The sequence below is a fragment of the Thamnophis sirtalis genome, unplaced genomic scaffold (assembly GCF_051295495.1).
Source record: "Thamnophis sirtalis isolate CommonGarterSnake01/CBP01778 unplaced genomic scaffold, rThaSir2_p1.2 scaffold_5, whole genome shotgun sequence".
Lineage (NCBI taxonomy): Eukaryota > Metazoa > Chordata > Lepidosauria > Squamata > Natricidae > Thamnophis > Thamnophis sirtalis.
In genome coordinates this window covers 71864769-71889679 of record NW_028261385.1, presented here as the reverse complement: position 1 = coordinate 71889679, position 24911 = coordinate 71864769, and the positions used below count along the sequence as shown (strand labels likewise).

General features: G+C 35.5%; 1 protein-coding gene across 2 annotated transcripts in view; it reads right to left on the bottom strand.

The window, feature by feature from the left end:
* Nucleotides 1-9399: 9399 nt before the first annotated feature.
* The window catches only part of KANK1 (KN motif and ankyrin repeat domains 1), a 150360-nt gene continuing 134848 nt past the window's right edge, over nucleotides 9400-24911 (bottom strand). For both annotated transcript variants that reach the window (XM_087716016.1, XM_087716017.1), the window contains 9 exons: nucleotides 22653-22811; nucleotides 20976-21078; nucleotides 19671-19886; nucleotides 17438-17525; nucleotides 15469-15688; nucleotides 14237-14379; nucleotides 13010-13210; nucleotides 11072-11170; nucleotides 9400-10502 (listed from right to left, as the gene is read on the bottom strand). In XM_087716016.1, the coding sequence (XP_087572142.1) occupies nucleotides 10437-10502; nucleotides 11072-11170; nucleotides 13010-13210; nucleotides 14237-14379; nucleotides 15469-15688; nucleotides 17438-17525; nucleotides 19671-19886; nucleotides 20976-21078; nucleotides 22653-22811 (1295 nt within the window). In that variant the 3' untranslated portion in view covers nucleotides 9400-10436. The remainder of the gene's footprint in view (nucleotides 10503-11071; nucleotides 11171-13009; nucleotides 13211-14236; nucleotides 14380-15468; nucleotides 15689-17437; nucleotides 17526-19670; nucleotides 19887-20975; nucleotides 21079-22652; nucleotides 22812-24911) is intronic.

Sequence of the window (24911 nt, the reverse complement as noted above, 5' to 3'; positions counted from 1 at the left end):
TAGCAGGTTGTGCCAGTCTAGTCACACTAGTTAGTAATGTATGTTTTATGGTTTATGACTTAGCAGATATGAAGACAGTCAACTCTTATTTATAAAGGGAATCAAGGTTACACCCACCATAGTTTAATGCAATGCATGAGCCAGTGACTACTGTTTCTGGCCTACCCCAAATAGTTCAGTGACTGTTCAGACAGCAGGTGCCTCTCCCGCTCAGATTAAGTACTGCAGTACATTAACAGTAGAAAAACAATCAGAACTCTTGAATAAACAAGGAGCAAACCTTTCCTAAATACAGCATCAAGCATCCTCAGATATTAGGCCGTCCGCTCAAACACACCCATCCCACCAGTGGTGGGATTCAATTTTTTTCCTACAGGTTCTGTGGGCGTGGCTTGACGGGTGTGGCAGGGGAAGGTTACTGCAAAATTCCCATTTCCTCCCGATCAGATGGGACTCTGGAGGCAGAGAATAGATGGGGGCAGGGCCAGTCAGAGGTGGTATTTACTGGTTCTCTGAACTACTCAAAATCTCCACTACCGGTTCTTTCAGAACTAGTCAGAGCCTGCTGAATACCACCTCTGCATCCCACCCTCACACACCATTATCCTTTCACAGTGCTGCATAAACATTCTCTATAGGGACCCAATGTTGCAAATCTTTTCCTTGGAAAATTAGTTTTTGAACGTTATATTAAACGATGACCCAGTTAATCAACCTGATTAATTTATCATGGCTTCAAAGCTCGACTAGGTCTGATTTGTAAAAGGGACACAGAGGGGCAGGCAAAAGCTACCCCTGTATTACTTGACACAGATCCTCCGATTCATTTTAGGGGCACTGAAAAAATTAATTGGACCAGTGACTTAGAACATTGAAGGGCTGCTGCATGACTCATTAAACTGACATTCAGAACATTTGTAATTCACAATGCAAGACGGATAGAATCCTATATGCACTCTATATGTTTGTGCTCTTTTATCACAGGCCAACTCCAGTTCATAGGAGGCCTTCTGATTAGAATGTCACCATCAATTGAGAGAGAAGACAACCGTAATGGAGCTAGATTTGATAAACTGGCAGAGTGTGACGAAGGAAGCTTGGGACTCTTTAAAAGAGACTACACAATTAATTGCTACCTTTTTATTTATGATACTTAATTTCCTTTTGGATACAGCTAGTTTTCCCCTGTGGCAGAGAAGGTCAGAAATAAGTAGATTGTTTCAAGTGATTAAGCAAATGCTTTCCTCTCAATGCTATGTTTAATACTGCTCTTCTAATGCCAAAATGTCTTGGCTAAAGGGCTTCAATCCATGTCTTAAACAGTTTCTTTTCTGGATGAAAAGCCTATTTCATTTATTCCCTCTTTACCCTGATAAATAATCATGCCAAGCTCTGCTTTGTTTACTCCTAGCTTGTCAACTAAGACACAAAAGCTGGGCTCACACTTAGTACTATGCTCTCTACATTTCCAGTCTGGCACAGAGTGGTGTCAGAGTGCCTATGGACACACCTCTTGGTATTTTGTCTTTTCTGCATGTTTGTGAGTAAAAGCGGATAAAGAAGCCTACATATATAGATTAGTGTCAAAGTAAACAATACTGAAACGTAGAGCAATATCTGTATCCAGCCATTGGCCATGGTCACATAATACATGGGTTAAACCACTCTGGCCGCTTAATGCAAATACACATTTCTCCTGATCTGCATTCAGTATGGCTGCTTAACTATGGTCACTGTGGTTTGGCACTGGGTTCAAGCTTTGGCGCTTCTATGAAATTTCTCCTGTGAAGTTTCTCCTATGAAGACATCCACTGTTAGTATTAGCCTTCCAGGATGACGTTCCTATCATTTGGGTCATCCCGCCAAGTTTCAGTGATGCCTAAAACATTATATCCTACCCTAAGTTAGGATTACAAGTTCTCCCTCTCTGCTTCCCATTCTTTCTTCACCAGTGTAGAAACGTCTGAGATTGTGAGTGGTGCACCTCAGCTTGGCTTTCCTGTTGTAATTTTCTACTAATCATGTATTTCATCTGCAAACTTTGGCCCCCTCTTTGATAATATGGATGATTTTGCCACACCACCTTGTATTTATTCAGTTTAGTTATTTAGCTACAGTTAGAACAGGGATGGGTAACTATCTATGACCCTTTATGATTTGTGGACTTCAACTCCCAGGATTCCTGAGCCATATTGTAAAGGGGCTATAGTTACCCACCCCTGAGTTAGAATTATACTGGGGATTGTTGCATTTTTTTATTTTAGCGTTTTGTATTTTATCTTCATTATATCTGTGTCATTATATATTGTGTGCAGTACCCTATCTTTTGGTACATTTAATAAAGTTGAATTTTATTTGTGTGTGTGTGTGCGTGCGTGCGTCTGTACCTTTTGCTATATATTCATAATCAAAATCGAAGCAAAGCTTTCCTTTATTTTTCTTGAAAATAGAATGATTGGTAATGCTGTTCCCACTTCATTCCTTTGGCAAAAGAAATTAAAACTGTTAATTTAATTGCTGTCCACTAAGACTATTTTGTGTTAAAAAGGTAGGCAATAAATCCTTATTGATTTTCAATAATCGTTCCTTCCCATTTACTTTTCTATCTGTAAAATGGGTACAGTAGCAAACAACATCTAAACATTGTTCAAAAAAGAAAGAATCTACGGTTGATTTAATTGTAAATTGTATTAAATGAGCTCTAAGCAAAAAACAACAAAAAGATTTTTTCCTCATGGCTCAGGAACTCATTCTGAGTATATAAAAAGAGCCTAAAAACCCACCATGTTTAATTGCATACCTAGCACTCTTCACTGTTAAACTTGCTATCATTTAACAATCTGTATTTTTATGACTGTATGAATCAATAGTAACATGTTGTCATCCTTAACATGACGATATTGAGAAAGAGGTGAACAGTATCTATTTTGACTACCGTATTTTTCAGAGTATGAGATGCACTGGAGTAGAAGACGTACCAAGATTTTGAAGAGGTATATTAAATAAAAAAGTTTTTGCATTCTGCAGACCTCCCAAAAACGAGCCCGTTTTTTGACAAAAAAAGGGTATGCATAGCCTTTAGGAGGCTTTCAGAGTGCTCCTGGGGGCTGGGGGGGGGAGAAATTGAGCAAAAAAGTTCCATGTCCCTCTCTGAAAGCCTCCTAAAGGCTATGCACGGCCATTTTGATGAAGGGGCGGGGTTTCGGGAGGCAAAAAGTGCTGTATTCAGTGTATAGGATGGGCCCAGATTTTCAGCCTCTTTTTTGAGGGAAAAAGGTCCGTTTTATACTCTGAAAAATACAGTAGCTGTATTTTTATCTTGTCTGTTCCCATTATAAGATAAATCTTACCTGCATGGAAAATGCATTTTTAATCAGAAAACAAGTTTTCTGAACACATATTAGACAGTGCTCCCTGTTCCACCATGCTATTACCATACACTAAAACAGAAAGGATTATAATCAGATATTCAGTAGAGTCTATGTCAGTAAACAGGATTTAAAACATTAAAAAAATCATCTCCCTTTGCTGCACTGAGCCTTGAGATCTAATAAGCCAGAGAAGCAAACAAACGTCATTGTCACATCTTTCATATGACATTTGGAACAGATGCTGGTGCTCTAAGCATATTTATCCTGCTTTTCAGATTACATTGGATTATGCACCCTTAAATCGGTGTCAATTCTTAGCAACCACCTAGATAGATTTTCTCCAGGAATAATAGTGTCTCTTATTTAAGTCTCTACCTGTCAGAGACCTATATAAGATGGGACACAGAAATTAATGCCTATGACATTTAAGAAGCTGGCTTTGAATTTCACCCAGTGTGGTTCACAAATCTGAAAATATGCAGAGGGAAGCACATTGGGATAGGCAAATCCAGTATTTTTAAAGTTGGCAAATACAATAACTAACCCCATAAGATTCCCCATGTCAGTATGTGAAATCTCCCATCTAGAATAAATTGAGAACCACCAGAGAGGCTCAGAGAAAAATGGATTTACAAATGATACTCTGTATACTTTAGACTATGGCTTCCTAAAGATCCAATCAGCATATATTGCCAATCTAGAAATATAGATGTTAATTCACACATTGTCAGAGAGACATGGACACCATTATCTTTTGGAATAGCAATTAATAGGTCCTATCTAAATAAATCAAATAATGGTGACATGGAGGAAAAATTCACAGGGATACAATTTCTTTTAACACCGCTTTCTTGATGTTCACCAGTAGGGGTCTCCCTTCTCCTTGGGGAAATGGCTGTTGTTTGACAGTAATTTTCCCTTTGGAACAGATTAAGACTAAAGAGTGTTGAAATGTTGCTAAGAGAAAGTCATTTACTATCTTGCCAGTAGTCCAGATTTAGCAATCCTTTTGGGAAATCTTTTAGCAATTGTTTACAGAAGGTCTTAACTGTATTTTAGGTGCTCTAATACAATTTTTCATAAACTGTATATTTTTTTCAATTCTGGGATTTATAAATACTAGGATTAAATATTTTAATTATAATTTCTGCCACATGTTCAAGAAGTGAAAGATTCCATAGAGCTATACAATTATTTCCTAAATTAACCTGATAAATCATTTGGAAATTAGACTGAGTATGCAGTATGTGTTGTATAGATTATCAGATGATTGTGCATTTCTTTGGACCCTAACCCTTATCAGTGGGACCACCAACAGCTGGTTTATGCCATAATCTTTCAGTTTTAATTTTCAAATCTTAATACTTTTTTGATCACCAATTCTTTGCCTTCTCTTTTTCTGTTGCTACATCAATTACCTTCACTTTCTTCTTTTCAACCATAATTAAATCTGGTGTGTTATTTTATCAGTCTGAATTAGGAAATCCCACATTTTAGCCTGTTCATTTTTTACTAATTTTTCAACTCTATGTTCCCACCAATCTTTCATCACTGGGACATGATAATTTTTACAGATGTTCCAAAATCAAGCCTTTAGGGTTTTTTAAGCCATTGCCAGATTTTTATCTTTATCCTTTTTCTCCTTCCAGCTTTTGTAGAAACTGACCAGGTAATGCTTATCCTTGCCCACATTGTGTTTTTATCACATGATTATGATTTTCACTTTTTGTTTCCTGCACATTTAGTAAATTTCAATTTTTAACTTGCATCAATTCTTGTTCTTGGCTGTCTTTTATATCAGTCAATGAACATTTTTCTTCTTCAACAGAGAAGACGAAAAAGCAACTATTTCACTTGAACTAAAGCTTTGTCTCCATTTTTGCCGTCCAGTTCATTTAGTGACTGTTCAAAGCTATAACAGCACTGAAAAAAGTGACTTATGACCATTTTTCAAAGTGACGACCTGTGCAACATCCCCATAATCACATGATCCAAATTCAGACGTTTGGCAACTGGTTCATATTTATGACCTTGTGTCCCAAGATCATGTGATCATCTTGTGCAACTTTCTGACAAGCAAAGTCAAGAGGGAAGTCAGATTCACTTAACAACCCATGCTACTAACTTATCAACTGCAGTGATTCACTTAACAACTGATGCAAAAAAGGTCATAAAATGGAGCAAAACTCACTTAACAAATGTCTCAAGAACAGAAATTTTGGCTGTAAGTTGAGGTCTACCTGTAATCTATCAATATCACTCTAGGGATGTAATGCTTATCATAGTAATCAGTTTTCTTACTTTTTGGTTCAAATTGTCCAGTTCAGCTTATGTCCAGTTAATTCCAGCAATGCATTATATCACAGGTACAACCCAGGTATGGATGGCTTTGATGGTGTTGCCACTACTCAATTTTGGCTTTAGCACTTTTCTCACAGTGGTTGTATTCTTTACTAATCACAGTTTAATTTGTCTGTGTGTGATGTTATCCAACTGTAATTGTAGGTTATTGGCTATTTTGCATTTCCATTTCGTTGTTATGATTTTACCCAATGTATTGACACTGTAGCACATTTTAAAGCCAAATTCCATCGCTATACTTGTGTTAAAATTCTTAGTGTTTGTCACTTACTAGATTTCAAATTCTGATTTTCCATAAAGTTTAGATCATCCATATAAAGCAAATGTGAGACTTTATTAGCATTTTTTTTGCTGTCTGATAGCCAATATTTGTTTTCTTTAAAATCACTGAAAGTGGGATCATGGCAATGACAAATAATAAAGGTGATAAATGAGTCACCCTGGAAAATGTCTGTGTGATGGTTGACAAACCCATATTTTTCACTTCCAACCACTAATTCTGCATTTTACTGTATCATTTTTTTTAATAAATATGCTTTTACTGACACCAGCTATTTCCAAACATTTAATGATTCAACTATGTGGTAATGAATCAAATGTCTTTTTATAATCTATCCAGACTGTTTATAAACTGGTCATAAGTTTTTGCAATTCTCCAGAATCATGTTGTCAATTAGAAGTTAACTATTTGTACATCTGCTTTTCCTTTTATTTTCTTTCTGTTCTACTGGGATGATGATCATCTATTCTCAATGACAAACATAATGGTAATAGTTGACATTTTATGATTTTCCACCATGCAGCTATTAAATATTTGCCCAGGTTGAAAAGTTGATTACATCATCAGGAAAGACTGTCTACTTTTGCAGACTACCATTCCATTTGATCTTGTCTAGAAGGAGGATTAGCTTCAGTGAAAGTACATAGTTATATTTGTCTCAAATTTCAAGTAATTTGTGCCAAATAAATGCCCAATACCAAATATTTTGATATTATTCCCTCTAGGGTATGTCCAAATTTCTCAGATGTGTCCTTCAGTTTTAGAAGAATTTCTTGGCAACTCTTGCAAGTTTATTTTTTGTTACAGCACAATGGTGCTGTATGCTTGGTAAGGTCTCTGGATTACACCCTTCAGCAACTGGATCTTGAAAATAAGCAAACAGTGCTTAAATAAGCAAACAGACATCCTATGATTAGCCATTTCCTTCCTGAGGAAAATCGGCAGGGTGCTTCTGGCCACAAATCCATTCTAAATAAAGCTGCTCTTCACAGTGAAATGGCAAACAGAAAAATGCTGCTGTTTTAAATGCTGCTATGTTTCTCATCTTTGTACCATATATAGGCACCTCCTTTGCTGGAGGGCAATCTAAACATTAGGCCTTCAAATATCACTCTAGAGGTCCCAGAATCACCAAAAAGGTATCTCCATAATAAACAATTACTTAAAAGGGGATACAGTGGTTAAAAAGTGCAACTAATTATCATCTAATAAGTTACTGTAATATGCATATAGCCAGATAGGAAACCAGGCAAATATTTTCCTTGTATGTGGTTGGAAGAATCTTAGGACTTCTATCTTCTTTGGATCCCTTACTAGAAATGGACTCTGCATTATCAAGACACACAGAAAACAAACTTATTTTGGGTTTTGCTACATAGGTAACTTGCATTATTAATTCCTCCATTGCTTTCAATGGAAAGAGAAACCAGCTAATTGTTTTTTCTTTAGCAACTACTATACAATGGTTTGGCTAAAAAAAAGTTTTTTTATATGAGGTTTGGTTTCCTGACAGCGTTGGCTGAATTTGTTCATGGAAAACATTTGCATAACCCAGTGTTTCTCAGTCAGCTTTAAGATGTGTAGACTTTCAGAATTCCCCAGATATCATGGGCAATTCTGGGAGTTGGAAGTCCACACATCTAAAAGACGCTGAGGTTGAAACATTGGTATAACCTATATACAAATCTCAAAATAGTTTACAATATAATTCTACCAATTAAAATGTGACTTAAAACATTAATAAAATGACATTTTAAAACACATACAATGGGACAGAGTTAGGCCAAAGTAATTGTATCTGTCCTTCCAAATTCTATATATGTCCAAATTGTTTTTGGAAGGACTGGTATGAAAAAGAAATCTTTGGGTATATCTTTTTTCTGGTTCATCGTTCTGATTCCTGAGTTTTCAATGTGTTTACGGTCATCAAACAGAACTTTTATTTCACAGCAGAAACTAGCTGTAGGAAGCAACTGGATTTTTAAATTGGGATTATTTTTCTTCCTAAAAATTCTGAGGCGGCTTCATGCTACAATGAAAAATAAAACTTGTATTTGACTGACATTGCCTTTCCATCTTCGTATAATCAAATATAAAACAATGGCATCTGCCAGGAAATCACTTTGATTCATCTTAGATAGGAAAAGTTAACAGTGTTGAGGATTACTAAAATAAGGAAGAAACAGTTATTTTATATTGCTTAATTTCCCATCTGAATGATTCCTGGTTACTGCAGTAAGCTTGCCCTTTGACTTAGTAGTGATAGTGTAGGTTCGGACAATTACTCGCTACCGAACAAATCAACAAATACAAAAGTTAAATTAATTTTGAAGGAACTGTGGCAATAATAATAAAATAAAATCAATACAGAAGTACAAGAGTTACAATAATTTTGATGAAAACGTAGTCACCAATAATAGAAATACCTGAATGAAACTATTAAGGCAGTGTTGAATTGTCCCACGGGAAGTTGTCCTAGACCAGGGATGGCGAACCTTTTTTGGCTCGCGTGCCATAAGCGGGCGGAATGAAGGGGGAGGTCGTGCATGGACGTGCCGCATCCATTATGCAATGTGCAACTCACACCCCAGCGCGCATGCACGCATGACAGGCGCTCACTCCCTTTTTTTGCACTCGAGGCCTCATGCGCCCTGACAAATGGCTCCACGTGCCATGCCATAGGTTTGCCATCCTGGTCCTAGACCCATAATGGTAAGTGTTAAGTCAGCCCACAATAAAAGCTATTCACTATGATTTAATTGTAGATGAAAGAAATAGGCTAAAATGCATAACTAAAAGTTTGATGGGAAAAAGTAAATTTTCAGATGTGTCTTCCTGGGCACCTTGTCAAGAGACCATCTAGATATGAGATTAGGGAAGTGGTATCACTGTAGACTAATCTGTAAAATGTCTGATATTTCTCTATTGTGTTGTGTTCAGTAATTGGGATAGTATTCTGGAATAATTTTCTGGTGCTTCTCAGCTAAATTGGCTATTGCTGATTTGAACTAATATTTTGCATTTGATTCAATACTTCTATTTTATACTGTGTCACATATTTCCCCTGAACCAATGTTCTAGTGCTTCCCCTTTGTCTGTTTTACAAGATTCTATGAAAATTAAAAGACATGTTAAAATGTCATTCATTTGGATTTTGGAAAATATTAATGAAATACTTTTATTTTTATCTGTTAAAATACAGGACTCTGATTCATTCAATTTAAATTCCTTTTAAATTGTAGTTTCTAGCTTTCAAATTTAATGTGTATTATTGATACAATGTAAACCAAACAGAAATTTTTAAAAAGTTTTTCCAGTTTTCAAGTTCTATAAATCCCCCCCCCCCAAAAAACCCAAACAAACCAACAATAAAAAGCCCAAGGCATATAAGCTAAATAATTTTTATTTTGAAAATATGGCAAGAATCTAAGGCACTTCAAACATTAAAATGCAGATGATGCAGAGAACAAGGCAAGAAAAAAAGCATTCTAGGTGCCCAGAACTACATTTGCATTGACTAGAGAATAGCATCTTCCAACATCTTAGGGATCATGGAGTTAATAAAAATGTAATAATAATAATTATGTGTAAAGTATTATTTTGGTTATGTTGGAATTCAAAGTCTCAAAAATACTGACTCTGTTATAGAAAAGCTACACAAATTGGTAGCAACAATTTATTTAGCCAATTCAGGCCATAACTTATCTTCTATTGTTTAAGCCATGAAGCCACCAGCTGACATTCCAAAGGGCAAATTTAAGCAATTATCCCTTTTTAAATTAAAAAAAAGCATTCAAACAACAATCAGAATCATTTTGGAATGATATGTATAATAAAAGAGTTCTTGCCAACATCCCAACAGTAGCAAATATAAATATATATAGAGAACATACCTTTACAAAGTAATACAGTAGAGTCATAACCAAATAGCTAGCTTAAATAACTGTATGTAGGTAACAGCAAGATATATTCGGCAGCAAAGATAGGCTATTTTCTGGAAGCTGAAAATAGGAGCAAAAGGGGACTTTAGGGTTTTATATGATCTATGGTGCAGCAGAGACCCTTTCCTTTATGACAGCTGTTCCCATACAGCAAGTCATCCATCCAGCAAACTGTAATCGTATCAGATACTTTCATCTTGTTGGAAACCTAAACAGTTTCTGCCGTATGGATGAGTTTGACTGATCCGAGTGGTGAGGATTGATCTGAAGTATCAACTGACAGCCACATCACGTGTAAACACTCTCTTATCCGCAAGAGCGCTTCTTAACCTTTTTCTTATAGAGGCTACCTTAGCTCTAAATATTGGCTTTCAATTTGCTGGTGAGTACAGGCACATGACTATTACATTCAATATCTGTCACTGTAAAACAGTAATCACTAGCAGCTTAGAGGATGTGGCAGTTTTTATACATCTTGGTGCATTAGCAATCAAATGAGCTTCTGTGAGTAGGACTGGGGGAAGGCTTTCTTCCAAGCCTTGGCGTTCCCTGAAAAGAAAAGGATGTATTAGTATAGTTTTAGAACACAAAGCCACAGAACCATTCAGTATATTGAATTATTATGCTGGATCAGTGCTGCACTTCTGAATATACACTTGAAGCAAAAAGAGTTATACACCACATGCTTTCAAAAGTGTGGCCGTAGGAGTTGGTTTTGCAAAGATATAGTTCCAGAAATAGAAAATGGTGGGGGGAAAAATAGCAATAGAAAGGGACAAGAACAGATTACTGCTCCTTTTTGTAATCCGGATTGAAGAGCATATGACCTGCACCCTAGAGATAAGACTTATAAGTCTTATCTCATTACTGCTTCTATTGGTTTCCTACAAGTCAACTGTATCACCTCTGCTTCCAACTAATAGAAGTAAGAAGCACAAACATAAATAGCCATGACAGCAAAAAGAACAAGAACATCATCTAGCAGCTTCTAGCCTGAGGGTGGAAGACTAACATACTAAGAGACAGAAATCCTCTCAACAGTCGGCCATATATACTAGTTGAATTGATACTAGTTGTATCAATCGTAGAGTACATGGAATACGACTTATGCCACTCACCGGGGACTGAGTTTTTGAAAAGTTTACGTGAGCGTAGAGGAGAACAGCAATATCCTTGTGCCCAGCATCAAGGGCTATTGAAAGTGCTGTGCTGCCATCCTTAAGAAAAAAAAATAATGAGATTAAAACATGTTCGTCTTTATAGATAATCACTTTCCATAGTTCAAGAATGTCTCTTCAGGAATTTTCAAAGTATCTGGGATGATTTTATCACAGCCATACCAGTTATATGGTTAGCTTCTTTAGATACTGAATTATAACATCTATCCCACTGAAAGTCTACCGCTCGCTCTTATATTGAGTTTATTATGGTTTTATCTTAATATATTATCTCCTATATTGTATTCTATTGCGTGCATGCGTGCTTTATTTAAACTAAATTTGTACATCAGTGATTGCATGAGCTCTTTTAGATGCCCTACACTTAATAAATAAATCACACTAAACCTACATCTCCCAGAGTTTCCTGTTGTTATGACTAAAGGAGTTACATATTTAAAAGAAAATGTGTATATTATTTTTTTAAAATCCATACCAACCCTAATATATTAAAAGCTATTCTGGTTAATTTCCTGTAGTATAAATCAGCCACAATAATAGTCCTTAAAAAAAACAAAACACCCACTTAATTTTAACCAAGTTAAATGCTGTGATTTTGTTTTATGAAGCAATTCAGCAGTCACCATGGGTTTCAAATTTCTCCCAACCAGGATGCTGGATTATTACTATAAAAACCTTGCAAATAATTCTGAGACTGTTTCCAGACAAAACAGTTCAGGACAGTGAGAGCAAGAAAAAAGAAAAGAAAAGAAAATCTTAAATTAAAAAAAGGAAATGCTGATTGTGATAACTTCCATTAAATGAAACCTATGCTTAATTTCCAGTGTTTCTAAAGAGATGTTTTTTATTTACATATATGACTATCATACTTGTACTTTGAAGAGGACATGTACAGCCATGGTACATTGGAGTTGAATATAATTAAAGCCTCCACTGTGGGACATTGTTTTAATAGAGCATTTACTTTTATTTCAGCTCTAACCTCCCTCTCTGTCATCTACCAATCCATCAAACAACTGTGACCTAACACATGATCTGAGCTTCATCTAAATTTAATAGAATATCTTTACCTATTTAAAAAGATATGCTGACTAAAAAGGAGCAAAAAGAGGTACATTGAGCCAATATTCAAACTTGGGAAAATATTTTTAAGGGAATAGGTTGAGTTAGATTTCTTATCAATAAAATGACAGGTATGACAGAGCTGAAAGGCACATTTCATATTAAAAAAATGATGGTCAGAGACTGGTCTTCATAACATGGGCTTCTGATGAATTATGCCTTTGTCAAAATTGCTCTCTACAGATCTTTTTAAAAAAAACGTGCAGTAGTATCATTGTTAAAAATGCTAGTCTCCATTAATCCAATCAGATAAATAGCATATGTTCAGAGAAAAGGCAACATCACTAAGAGAAACAGTACAGAGACGATGCCTCTAGCAGATCCAAAGCATCTCTGTTTGCTTCATATTCAAATGCCAGGTGCATCTGCGTGTAACTGGCCACCGAGCAAAATTCAAGTATTTTAATGACCGCTAAATTTTAAGCAAGCATATCTGATGCATATTTTCAGTCTACTTACTTCCACCCTAAAATAGATTCAGCCATGATGACATGTAATGTAATGAGCTAATGGGAGTGTTTGGAGGCAACTGAAAGCCAGTGTGGTGGTGGTGGTTAAGACGCAGGACTAGCAACTGGAAGATCTCGAGCTCTATCTAATTCTCCCTTAATATGAAAACTGGCAGTTGTTCCTGCAACCCAACTCACCACACAAACTTTGTTGCTCTGTGAAAAGTAGGAGGTAAGGAGCATTTTATACCCAGCCTTGAATTGTACAAAATAAGGGTAGAGTGCAAATAATAAGCAAACAACTCACATTGTCTTCCAGGGTACCATTACATCCAGGCTGAGCTAGCAAAAGTTTGACTATCTCCACATGCCCATGTTCACTTGCGCACATCAAAGCAGTGGAGCCCTCATCATCTTGGATGTTGACATCTGCACCACAAGCCAACAGAGCTTTCACCATATCTATTCGCCCATGGCTCACAGCAAGCATCAGAGCAGTCTGACCAGCCTGCAGGGGGAGGGGGGAGAGAAAAAAACCCAAAATCAGAGGAGAGCCCCCCTCATTTGCAAACAGAATCTCTTAGAGAATTCTACTGAACAGAGAACAACAGCACACCCAATTTGCACACCCAATTAAATCATATCATATTCTTAAATGTGAATCTGTCATACATACTTATAGAGAATACATGTAATATCAGAGTTTCATACAAACTCTACTCAGTTCTGGACAGGCAGCCATTTTCTCCCTCTAAGGTTTCCTATAAGGCAATTCATTCCTCAGCATTTTAAACAGTTTATATTAATAATGTTCACGGATGTCCATTTATTTGGTTTCTTTCTAAATGTACTTTTAAAGAAAAACTGAAAGTGAAGATAGAAGGTTTCTAGATAATATTAACCAAATTAATCATCGATACCAATCAGGGTCTTGTACTTTAGATTTCAAATTGTACTATGCCTTGTGCAGCGTTAGGCCTCCAGTGAAAAAAAGTTTGCTGAACAGGATACGTTGTGAGGACCTTATCTAAAAGACATTACTTGGTCTTCCCCTTGAGAAATGTTTTGGACATCTCCAATAGTATAAATACAAATGTGTGAAGCACATCTTATAAAGCAGTGATGGATTTGCATAGCTACAGTTTCACTAATTTTATTTATTATGTATCTTTTCTAAAAACAGTAAAAGGGAATTGCAAATAAAACCAAAGGGTTCCCCCCCCCCCCAAAAAAAAATTTATAGTTGAAATGTATGATTTCTTTCAATGTCAGGCAACAAAATGCACAGGTTGGAAAATTATTTCAAATCTTTTTTTTTAAAAAAAAAGATGTAATGGAATTATTGTATTTACAAGCCAGATGATTGTTCTTCTTGCAGCTTTCCTAAAGCAGGTAACACCCCAGCTCCCACAATCCCCCCAAACTCCTCCGTCCCGCTGCATGAGCAGTGGTGGCAAGTTAGGGAAGGCTCTTTTATTATTCCGGCTGCATCTTCCAGCCTCTGAATGACTGAAATTGATAGCAGCCGACCAACCTGGCTAGCTTTTGCATTCACATCTCCACAGGCAAAGAGGTCTTCCACTATTTTCATGTCTTTTTCTGCCTCTACAGCTGCAAGGGCAGCCAGCATAATTGGTGTATAGCCAGCCTTGTTTTGGTGATTTACATTACAGACATCTGCAAAAAAAAAATCATGAGAGAATCTCTTGAGAAAATTGAAAGCCCAGAAGATACAATTGTGCAAAAGAACTGAATCAACTATTATCAGAGCAGTCTTGTCCAAGTGCAGCAATTGCTTACATAATGAAGATGATTCAGAAGAATTTGAAAAGGAGAAAAAAGAGACAGGGATGGTTCTTCAGCCAAAGAGAGAGAACAACTCCCTCTTTATAGTTTGCGTGATAGGAGGGCTGGAAAGAGGGCACAAAGTCACAGTTTATGCAATGGCTACAGACAGTAAACTTAAAGGCAATTATTCTAAAATTCTATGAACTGCCACAAGTAACAGTTTCTGGCCAGAATTTCAGGTACAGAGGGAAGTTTTAGTAGGGAAGATCTCATAAACAAATCAACAGTCCTTAACTTTACATTAAAAAATCACTGCATTTTATTCTACTCTCTTACATAAATATTTTAGCAAAGCTTTTTACATTTCTAAGGCTTCCAGAAATGACATATTTGCATGTATTTAACTCAATGGCTTAGAGGTGTCAAAGAATGGTGGGTTTTTTGAAGGGCCTTATCACCACTAAAGAAGTACTGTAGTTAGGAACAGAATTCTTAGCAACTAAAGAAAGAATTTCCGAAGGGACAATAGCTCAAATGCAAAATCAATTTAATTCATGTGACTATATCTAATCCCAATAAACTCTAAACAATAAACTCTAAACTCTATATGACAAATTAATTATTACTAAAACCTCCTATATTTAGAGGCCAACGGAGCATAATATTTTGCTGGTTCTAGATACAACATATCTAGCCGAGGTGGCGCAGTGGTTAAATGCAGCACTGCAGGCCACTTCAGCTGACTGTTATCTGCAGTTCAGCGGTTCAAATCTCACCGGCTCAAGGTTGACTCAGCCTTCCATCCTTCCGAGGTGGGTGAAATGAGGACCCGGATTGTTGTTGGGGGCAATATGCTGACTCTGTAAATTGCTTAGAGAGGGCTGAAAGCCCTATGAAGCAGTATATAAGTCTAACTGCTATTGCTATTGCTATTGCTATATACAAGGAACCACCCAAAATTCAGACTAGCCAACTTACTTGCATCTAAAAGCAGTTTCACAATTTCAAAGTTAGAGTGGGAGACACTGTAATGAAGAGCCGTGTTGCCATTTCCATCTGCCATGTTGATGATTTGCCTAAGGACTGCAGGAGAAGCCTCTTCAAAAGTAGCTATGTAGTCCCCAACCATGGCAGCAATAGCTGACTTTTGGCTTGATATACGGAACCACTCATGCTGGATGGTGTTTAAACAAAATCTCTGCCAAAGGAAACACAAAAAGCTTCAAAGCAAAGCTCTATTTATAAGTTATTTCATCCTCACAGAGAAAATAAAGCACATGAAAACCAGCATCCCTCAGTACTAAAAACAAATGATTCTAAGCCCAGGTGCCCAACTTTCTCTCCAGGGACAAGACACAGTCATGGCAAGTGGTGCCGCCCAATGCTTTGTTTGTATTCCCCTGGTGTTTTTTGTTTGCTGACTACAACTATAGTTTTGTGTAAGAAAATTTTGTAAGAAAATGGGCAAAAAAATTGGGATTCCTATTCTAAACTTCCATAGATTTTTGTATATTGAAGTTCTGTATTTAATTGTTTTTACTTGTTATAATGTTGTGTTTGTTTAAAAATACTACAAATATATATAAAGTTACAACCAGTATTGACTGATTGCTTGATTATGTGCCTAGTTGGTGACAACATAGTTAAGATTTTCCCCAGGAAGATCTGTCCCTAAAACAGTAAATATAGTGAACATAAAATATAAAGACATTTTCTCACAAAAGGTGTGGCTGCAACATATAAACCTTAAATCAGTGTACTAATATCATCATGTATTCTAATATATTTTCTGTTGTATTTTCTCTCATTCTTATCAAGTTGCTCAATTTAATCCTTCCTGACATCTTCCAAATTCTATTTTTTTCCAATTATATGACATCATAATAAAAGCTGCCATCATAAACGAATAAAATAGTTCCGTACAACTAAGAACTGCATACTTGGATCTGATTGGGGTAAGTTATAGGGGTGAAACAGAAATATGAATTGTAGTTCCTATTATCTTTGCCTTTTACTTTGTTATGTATTGTCTTGTTATCTCAATTTTGTGTTATATGGATTCTTGGCTAATCAACAAAGCATCATATTCAAATTCAAAACTATTAAACATATTTGTTTTGACCTGACAAATGGCCTTGAAACATCATTTTTGGTTATGCACACTGGACTTTATTTCTCTATATAGAACAAATTTTCATTTAAAGGTATATAATCAGTTGAATGAAAACGGCTAATTTCAAATTATTTGAAGGAACAGAATTCAATAAATAGCTCTCTTGTTTGCATACCACAAACACACTTTCAAAAATGAACAGATGTAAAGACTATGCATTTCTATTTTTGGTAACACATAGAGCACATTCCACATCAAAACAGACACACTTTCTCAGTCAAGTGGAACATTAACTTCCTACCTTAAGTATTTTTCTACACTTGGTAGCAGTATCCAGATCAAGAGCATGACTAAGTGGATTATACTGTTGCTTTTAAATGCTATGAGATTTTAACCAAGTCGGTTCAATGCATTTTTAGTATATATTTTGGCTGCACCACCTACCAGCATAGCAAATTTAAGAAAGGCAAGTGGATTGGAGGCTAAAATTAGCACTGCAGAAACAACCCTACACTATGCTAATTGAAGGGATTAAATACCTTCATTTCAGCCTATCTGCTTATTTTAGCACTGAAATATGCCATACATTAGTCCATTATGGTTCAGGATTGATGGAGCAGTTAGTTTTATTGTACAAACAAGCTTGAATAAAACAGAACATACTTGCCACCTCCAGGAACACATTCCTTCTCCCCTACTCATGGATTATATGAACCATTCAGAAATATAAAAACTTGTAACATGAAAACTGGTACTTTTTCACTGACATCTTTGATAAATAGCAGCAACTTCTTCCTTTTGATTAATGAGAGTAAAGAAAATGCTCAGACTTACTATTTCTTTGCTGCTCATGGCTTTTGGATCATCAATGCTGTTTTTCAGAAAATGACATGCTGACAGCATCTTTTCACTCAGTTCGTATCTGAAAAAAAAGATGGCATGTTTAAATTTTTTTTCATTTTTCATTTTAATTTAATTTAATTTAGAGCAAATGTCACTTTTAGCATGAGGGACTTGTTTCATGGAACATCATTTTTCCATGGCGGGGAGAGGGGGAGAATAGTTTTGCATGCTACCTAACTGCCGGATATGCACAAATGAAGCTTCACTTGTTTGTGCACCTCAGTTCCTAACAGGGGTCGTGGATCCCTGATTTAGAGGAAATATACCCCAGCAAAAACTCTTTACCAGTTCCTACAGATTTTATTTCAAGAATACAACATGCATCTTATTGAGGAGCAGATGAGGAGACAGTCATCTTCGAGGTATTAACTAGTGGTACTAAAGCATCTACCTCAAACTTTCAAACAATATAAAACAACGTCATACATTTTTTTCTTTATTTTTAACCATCATTATATTGCCCATTGATATATTTTTTAAGTAATACAAATTTCTTCAGAAGATTTGTGAAGATACATGGATTCAGGCCTATCATGATGTAGGGAAAATGTACTATATTAACATATATTTTACAAAAGTTATTTATCATAATGTAAACTTCTAGCAAGGCTTACCTTAGCACATTCAAACTGTAATTACCTACCGTGTTTCCCTGAAAATAAGGTGGGGTCTTATTTTCTTTTGACCCCCAAAATAAGAGCTTGGCCTTATTTTTGGGGAGGTCTCATTATTTTTGAGGTGCAAGAGGCAGCGCGAGTGGTCGCCTCATGGCTGTTGCTTGTCCAATATTTTGGGGGGAGGGCTTATTTTAGCGCATGTGCGCAAAGGCTCAATTGGGCTTATTATCTGGGAAGGTCTTATTTTGGGAGAAACAGGTAAGTTTAGCATGAGCTAACCAGCAGGAGATGTTCATCTTTTGAAGATCATATTTTCAACAACACTAGATGTATTAGATATTTTTTCCAGCCCTTATGGTTGTATAAACTCTGGGTGGAACACCTTTATTGGCATTACTTGGATGGGTTTCTAGGAATTTCTGCTTCGCCTCATGATATTTATACTTCAGGATTATTATCCTTCCATTTCATTCTATAGTCTATCATGACGCTACTGAGCAAAAACATTCATATATTTAAAGAGAATGGACACCGATTTATATTAAATTATTTCCCCTTTTCATCAAATCCACAAGTGGAAGTTTAGGTTCTGAACCACCACCAGGCTGCACTAATGGACTGGTTAAGAGTCAGTAAACTAAAATGCAATCTGAACAGTTTAGCTTTTGGTGGGATGTCTGGGCAAGGCCAAGTTATGTTGATTACATAAGTTAGTAAATGCATATACTAAACCTTAACATTGACCTGATAAATATTGACTCTAACAACAGTACAAATTATTTCTCTATTTAAGAAAAGTAGTCAAGAATAACAATCTCAATTTTTGGCGGAGCTTTCACTGCTCTCAAATATTCCATATTTCTGTTAATGCAATAGCTTCTATGTGCATTATGAGTGAAATTAAAGGATTACTGGTAGTTCTCAACTTTTTGAATTTTGTATTTTTTTAAAAAAAATTGTATCTGTTTTTCTATTAAACATGAAGCAATTTGGAAGCTTAAACTTTTGTTTTGTGAATGCAGGCCTTAAATTGTATAGCCAAAAAAAAGTTAAAAATACAGGGCTATTGAGAACTACAGGTAGTCCTTGAACTACAACATTTCATTTAGTGACCGTTCAAAGTTACAACGGCACTGAAAAAAGTGACTTATGACCATTTTTCACACTTACAACCTTTGTAGCATCCCCATTATCATGTGATCAAAATTCAGATGCTGGGCAACTGATTCATACTTGAGATTGTTGCTGTGTCCTACGGTCATGTGGTCATGTGATCACCTTTTGCAACCTTTTGATAAGCAAAATCAATGGGGAAGCCAGATTTACTTAACAACTGTACACTAACTTATGAAATGCAACGATTCGCTTAACAACTGCGGCAAGAAAGGTTGTACAATGGGACAAAAATCACTTAACAAATGTCTTCCTTTACAACAGAAATTTTAGGCTCAATTGTGGTCATAAGCTGAGGACTACCTGTATTATGACAAAATTTACATAATTAAAACATGTACTAATTTCTGCATTATGCAGAAAATATACCATACCTCTCACGGATTTCTACATTCTCAGGTTCATGCTCTTGAACATGCATTATTTCTTCTTCTTGAACAGGTTTAACATCTTTCCTGTTTAATCTATGTTCCCTTTCAAGTACGCTGGAATTTTCAATCTGAACATAATCATTCCCAGCACATTCATCATCAGACTCCGACGAGGAACTCTCTTCTGAACTAGAATCATCACTTGATGTGGTTTCATACCTAGGAAATAAAATGGCTTTTCATTAATGTACCATTACATACATATTCAAAGTTAAAGCAACTAGTTTGCTACATCCCATCTTTCTCCAGTTTAGTGCTTTACAGATTATACTAGCCTTGGGAAGTGTCAGCACTTTGTGGTTGTCCAGATCAAGAAACAGACTCCAAAAAAAGACTAGAAGTGACCGTTCTACTGATCCACTGATAGGCTATATTAATAGAATCCTGCAAGTGTGACTGTCTTTTTTCTACTTCTTGTCTCTTTTCTACTTCAGTGTGTTAGGGAGGAGTTATAAGTTTCTTTCTAAAACTATTTCCTTCCCCAGGAGTTGAGTGCCTCTGCTCCTTTTTGTTTTTATAACAGTTTCTAAACATTTCTCTTCCATGGGCCTTTTACAGGAAGGCTTTTAAAAGTTATACTAATGGCAAAATTCCTTCATCAATAGGCAAAACATCCAAATGATGTTAATAAGCTGACTAATACAACACAATACTTATGGAAGTGCAACTATTCATCAAATGAGTAATGAGAAACCTGATTTATGTTAACTATTAAATATTCAGGCAAAGTTTTTTTTTTCCTGGGTATGTAAAATGCTCTCAAAGAAATTAGAATCTCTATTTCTCAATTGCTTCTATATATTGGAAGAAAATATTCTATTTTTAAAATTACAGTTTATCTGGTGGGAGATGTTAAGAGAAGTATAATTTCATTTTAAGAAATTCTCCAAAACCTTGATTGAAAAAAACCCCTATAATTAAAACATTTTACTCCCAAAAAATTATAACTCAATATCAGAAAAATGAAAAATATGTAATTACTATGTTCATATAATGATATCAAGGATCATCTCAACATGTCTTGAGGGGAGAAAATAGACTGAAAAGATACTGTTTTTGTATAACAGCATCTTTTCGGTGCATTTTCTCCCTACAAGACATTGATAATTTCATTGAAATTATATGCCTTGGAACAAATAATTTATGATATTATAGTTTTATGATCAAATATCAATTTATGACTATAATTTTACTTCAATCGATTTGGAAAAGAAAAGAAAATCTAATTTCAGAACTGTAAGGTCTTACCCGCCATTAATACCCACAAACTGCAAATTCTTCTTTGTATTCTCATCTTTTTTCCCATCTTTTTTCTTCATGATGGACTTCAACATACCATCATTTGCACAGACTACCAAAAAAGGTACAGAAATTATGTTAACAAAGATTTGTATCAACACTATCAATATCCTGAAGTTAAGCTATTCTGACCAATGACAAATTTAAAATGTGCAAGAAACTAATGGACAGAGATTTCAGACTTCCCACACACCACGACGGGGCTATGTGTTCAAACCTATCCCAATTGTATCTTCACCTTAGAGCATTGTTATATACATTATTCATGCAAGGGATAGAAATCCACATGATAATATTATGGCCAAGCTTTTGAAAGTTTGAATGGTGCAAGCCTCCTCCCCATTCATGTGTTCATTTAATATCTTTACAATGGCCTTTAAATTTTAGCAGGGTTTTCTTTGTGGGAGGAGTGTGTTCAAGTCAGTATTGACTCAGGTTAACTGCCTTAACTTGTTCCTGCAGTTTTCTTGGCAGGATTTATTTATTTATTTATTTATTCATTCATTCCGTTTCTACGGCTGCCCAAAAGCACCAAGTAACTCTGGGCGGCTTACAATTCTAAAATTATAAAACAGTTTAAGCAATTTAAAAATATTAAAAAAATAAAATTATCCACAAAACAGATAAGTAGAAACAGCAGCTGGGATGATTAAACAACTAATGGTAAAGCCAAGTAACTAGACCCTTAACACATTCCCAGTCCCAGGTACACAGCAAGTTCGTAAAGCTTTGTGAAAAGCCAATAGGGCTGGGGCCGTTCTGATCGCTGAGAGCAAAATATTCCGTAAGGCAGGATCGACTGCAGAAAAAACTTGTTTTCTAGTTCCTCCCAATTGACAGTCTGTGGCTGATGGGATTTGCAGTATGCCCAATGTCAGACATGATTGCCACTGCTCCTCCTTAGGCTGAGAGTGAGTGACTGGCCTAAAGTTACCCAGGTGGCTTTGTGCTTCAGGACTAGAACTCACACTCTCCTAGTTTCTACTCTGCTACAACAAACTGACTCTCTAGTAATAATAATAAACTAATAAACTAAATGATTTTTTCATATGTGTATAGCCACCTATGAAATTTTTAAAAATTGAGCGTAGAGATTGAACATGTTTCCAAGATTATTAAAATAATTCCTGAGTATAAGTTACATATCCAACTTTCTGGCCAATATAAGTCTTTTTTAAAAAATAATTCCTGAACCACCTCATAAAAAGGCAATTAAATGTCATCTAAAATATGTGCACATACCATACACAGGATAAGCAGGCAGATACAATAAATAAAAACCAAAGGTGCATATACATATTATGTATATATTCATATACATAATGCTTTCATTAACAAAATGCAAACTAATTTCTCAGCCTACATCACAAGTTATTGGGATGCATTAGACTAGATAGTATCTAGTATTATTTCAAATTATAGTCAGCATATTTTACTTTAGGAATAGAGATCAAATATGTAAAAACCACACAAGAATAAGCATAGTTCTCCATAGACCAATTACAATTTTTCCTCGCGAGTTATCTAACTTTTGTACCATTTCACTTGAGAACTATACTATTAGAAAATGACCAACCTGTTTAAAAAAATAACATAACAGAGCAAACAGTAGCATAACAGAATTACCATAAAGCCCAGAGGCAAGTTGGTCATCTGTAAGATTAATTGAAGATAATGTGCTATCCTGGGAAGTCAAAATTTTTTGGTCCTGTCTCATTCCAATTATTGCAGTCTTCTCCTCATTTATGGTCCCGATTTCCTGCCCCAGCATCAATTTTGAAGAGCCTGGAATTAGATGGGAATTACTGTGTCACCTTGTGGACCCAAATATCTTATATTGGCAAAAAAAGGCTGTATTTTGCCAAATAAAAATGATTTTGCTTAGTATTTCTTCTATACACAAATTCAAACATTCCAATATTTGAGACATGGCTGGCTGAGGAATTCTGGGAGTTAAGTTTAAGTCCACAGGTCTTAAAGTTGCCAAGGTTAGACATCCCTAGTGTGCAGTATTCATTGAGTTAGCAAAAGTAACCTTCCTGTTTTTGTTTTGTTTCTAATAAGGGACAAAATAATAAATTTTTCATCTACAAATCTATAAATAACAGTATAAATGCATTTATAAATAGCATCACATTTTTTTCAGCCACTAAAAGAGAGATATATGAATTTAAAATAATTTCAGATGGTAACATTTGAAATTTTATTAATTTATTTTTAAAACTACATGTATTTTAAAAAAAAACATTAAAAATGTGAAAATTTATTACAAGGAGCAGCTGTTTTACATCTTTTTAATGCAACCCAGAGTACAGCTTGTTTACTTGAATGTTTATCATTCAAGCTACAGTATGAGAACCAGAGTGGGTGGAAATAAATAATGTGATTTAAAAAATAATTCAGTCAATCTTCTGTCATAATATTGAACATTAAGGAGATGCAATATTCCTTTGTCATATTGATTATAATTATTTCTAGTTTGTTGTTGTAGATATGTGTATGGCACACCATAAAAGGCTACATTGGAAAGTAAATTAAAGGATTACAGCAAATAATATAGTGAAATGGAGCAGAAGGCCAATTCCTAGTTGTAGAACACTTCCTGGAAGACACTAAAAGCAGCTGGAGAAGCTGATTTATCTCGCATACTTTCTTCCCATCAATAAGTGGCAGAACTATTCATCAATTTTGTTTTGCTTTTTCATTTAGTTCTATGTCCTAAACAATTGCAGATGGATAACAAGAAGTTTCCACTGCAACTACTTCCTTACCAGGAAAAAGGAAAACATTTTCAGGATTATAGGAATGCAACAGCAAAACAGTCCCAGATTGCAAAAGATCTTGGATGCTTGTTTGACACATGAAACTACTGTTCTATAGCCTTTAATTTAAGTATGAGGTCTGTGCAAAAAAAGAAGAAAAATACAGCTAGAGACAATGTTTTCAGTATTCAGAGAATTGTTTTGGGTACATTTGACCAAAGAAAGAAAGCCATTTTTTTCCTTGTTCAGATTTTAAAATAAAAAACCTACGCAGCCCCTTAAACCCTGTTCTTAAAAACTGCATTATAAAATAAAATCTTTACTAAACTACTGGTTTTCATTATCAAATTAAGTAAGAAATAGGAGAAATAAAATCAACAGAAGTCAAGTACTGAACAAATCAGTAAAGTATTATTTTGGCTTAAAGTAACCTATTGTTTACATATTACTCCTGTACTAAAAGTGATGGTGTTATATAAGAGTAAAACTTGCCATTGTATTTTTGGAAAGCATGAGAAATTAAGAGAAATGGCCCAATAGTATCAGATCCATGTTTTCAGCTCTATGGAGATAAAGTGTCAACCCACCAACAGCATGCTACCAGTAACACCTATTTATTAATTTAAAGTGGGTCTTCTTGGAAATTTTTTCCTTGTGTATTAGTATTTTGCAGCAACCTCATGTGTAAAATTATGTACAAGTTATTTATCATAATCTTTGTGCAGCATAAACAATTTATTATACATCATTCTCCAATTAGGGCAGAGGGCACATAAACATACAGACTTAATTAAGTAACAGTGATTAAAATGAATTGCTTGTAAAAGAAGGCGTTCTTTTCATAAAGACTGGTTTTCCATGAAGACATGCAGACCCAAACCACTCTCAGGCACACAGGCCTCTCTTTCATACAAAAGCACAAACATTCACATATATTATCCTCTCTTCTTTCAGCAAAAACCGCAAATGAATAAATTGTTGGATGAAGACAGAATAAGGGAAAAGAGCTAGAATACTTAGAGAAGAATGTGAAAAGGGAGAACAATATTAAATAGAAATATACCGTGTTTTCCCGAAAATATGACATGTCCTGAAACTAAGGCCATGCCATGAAAATAAGCCC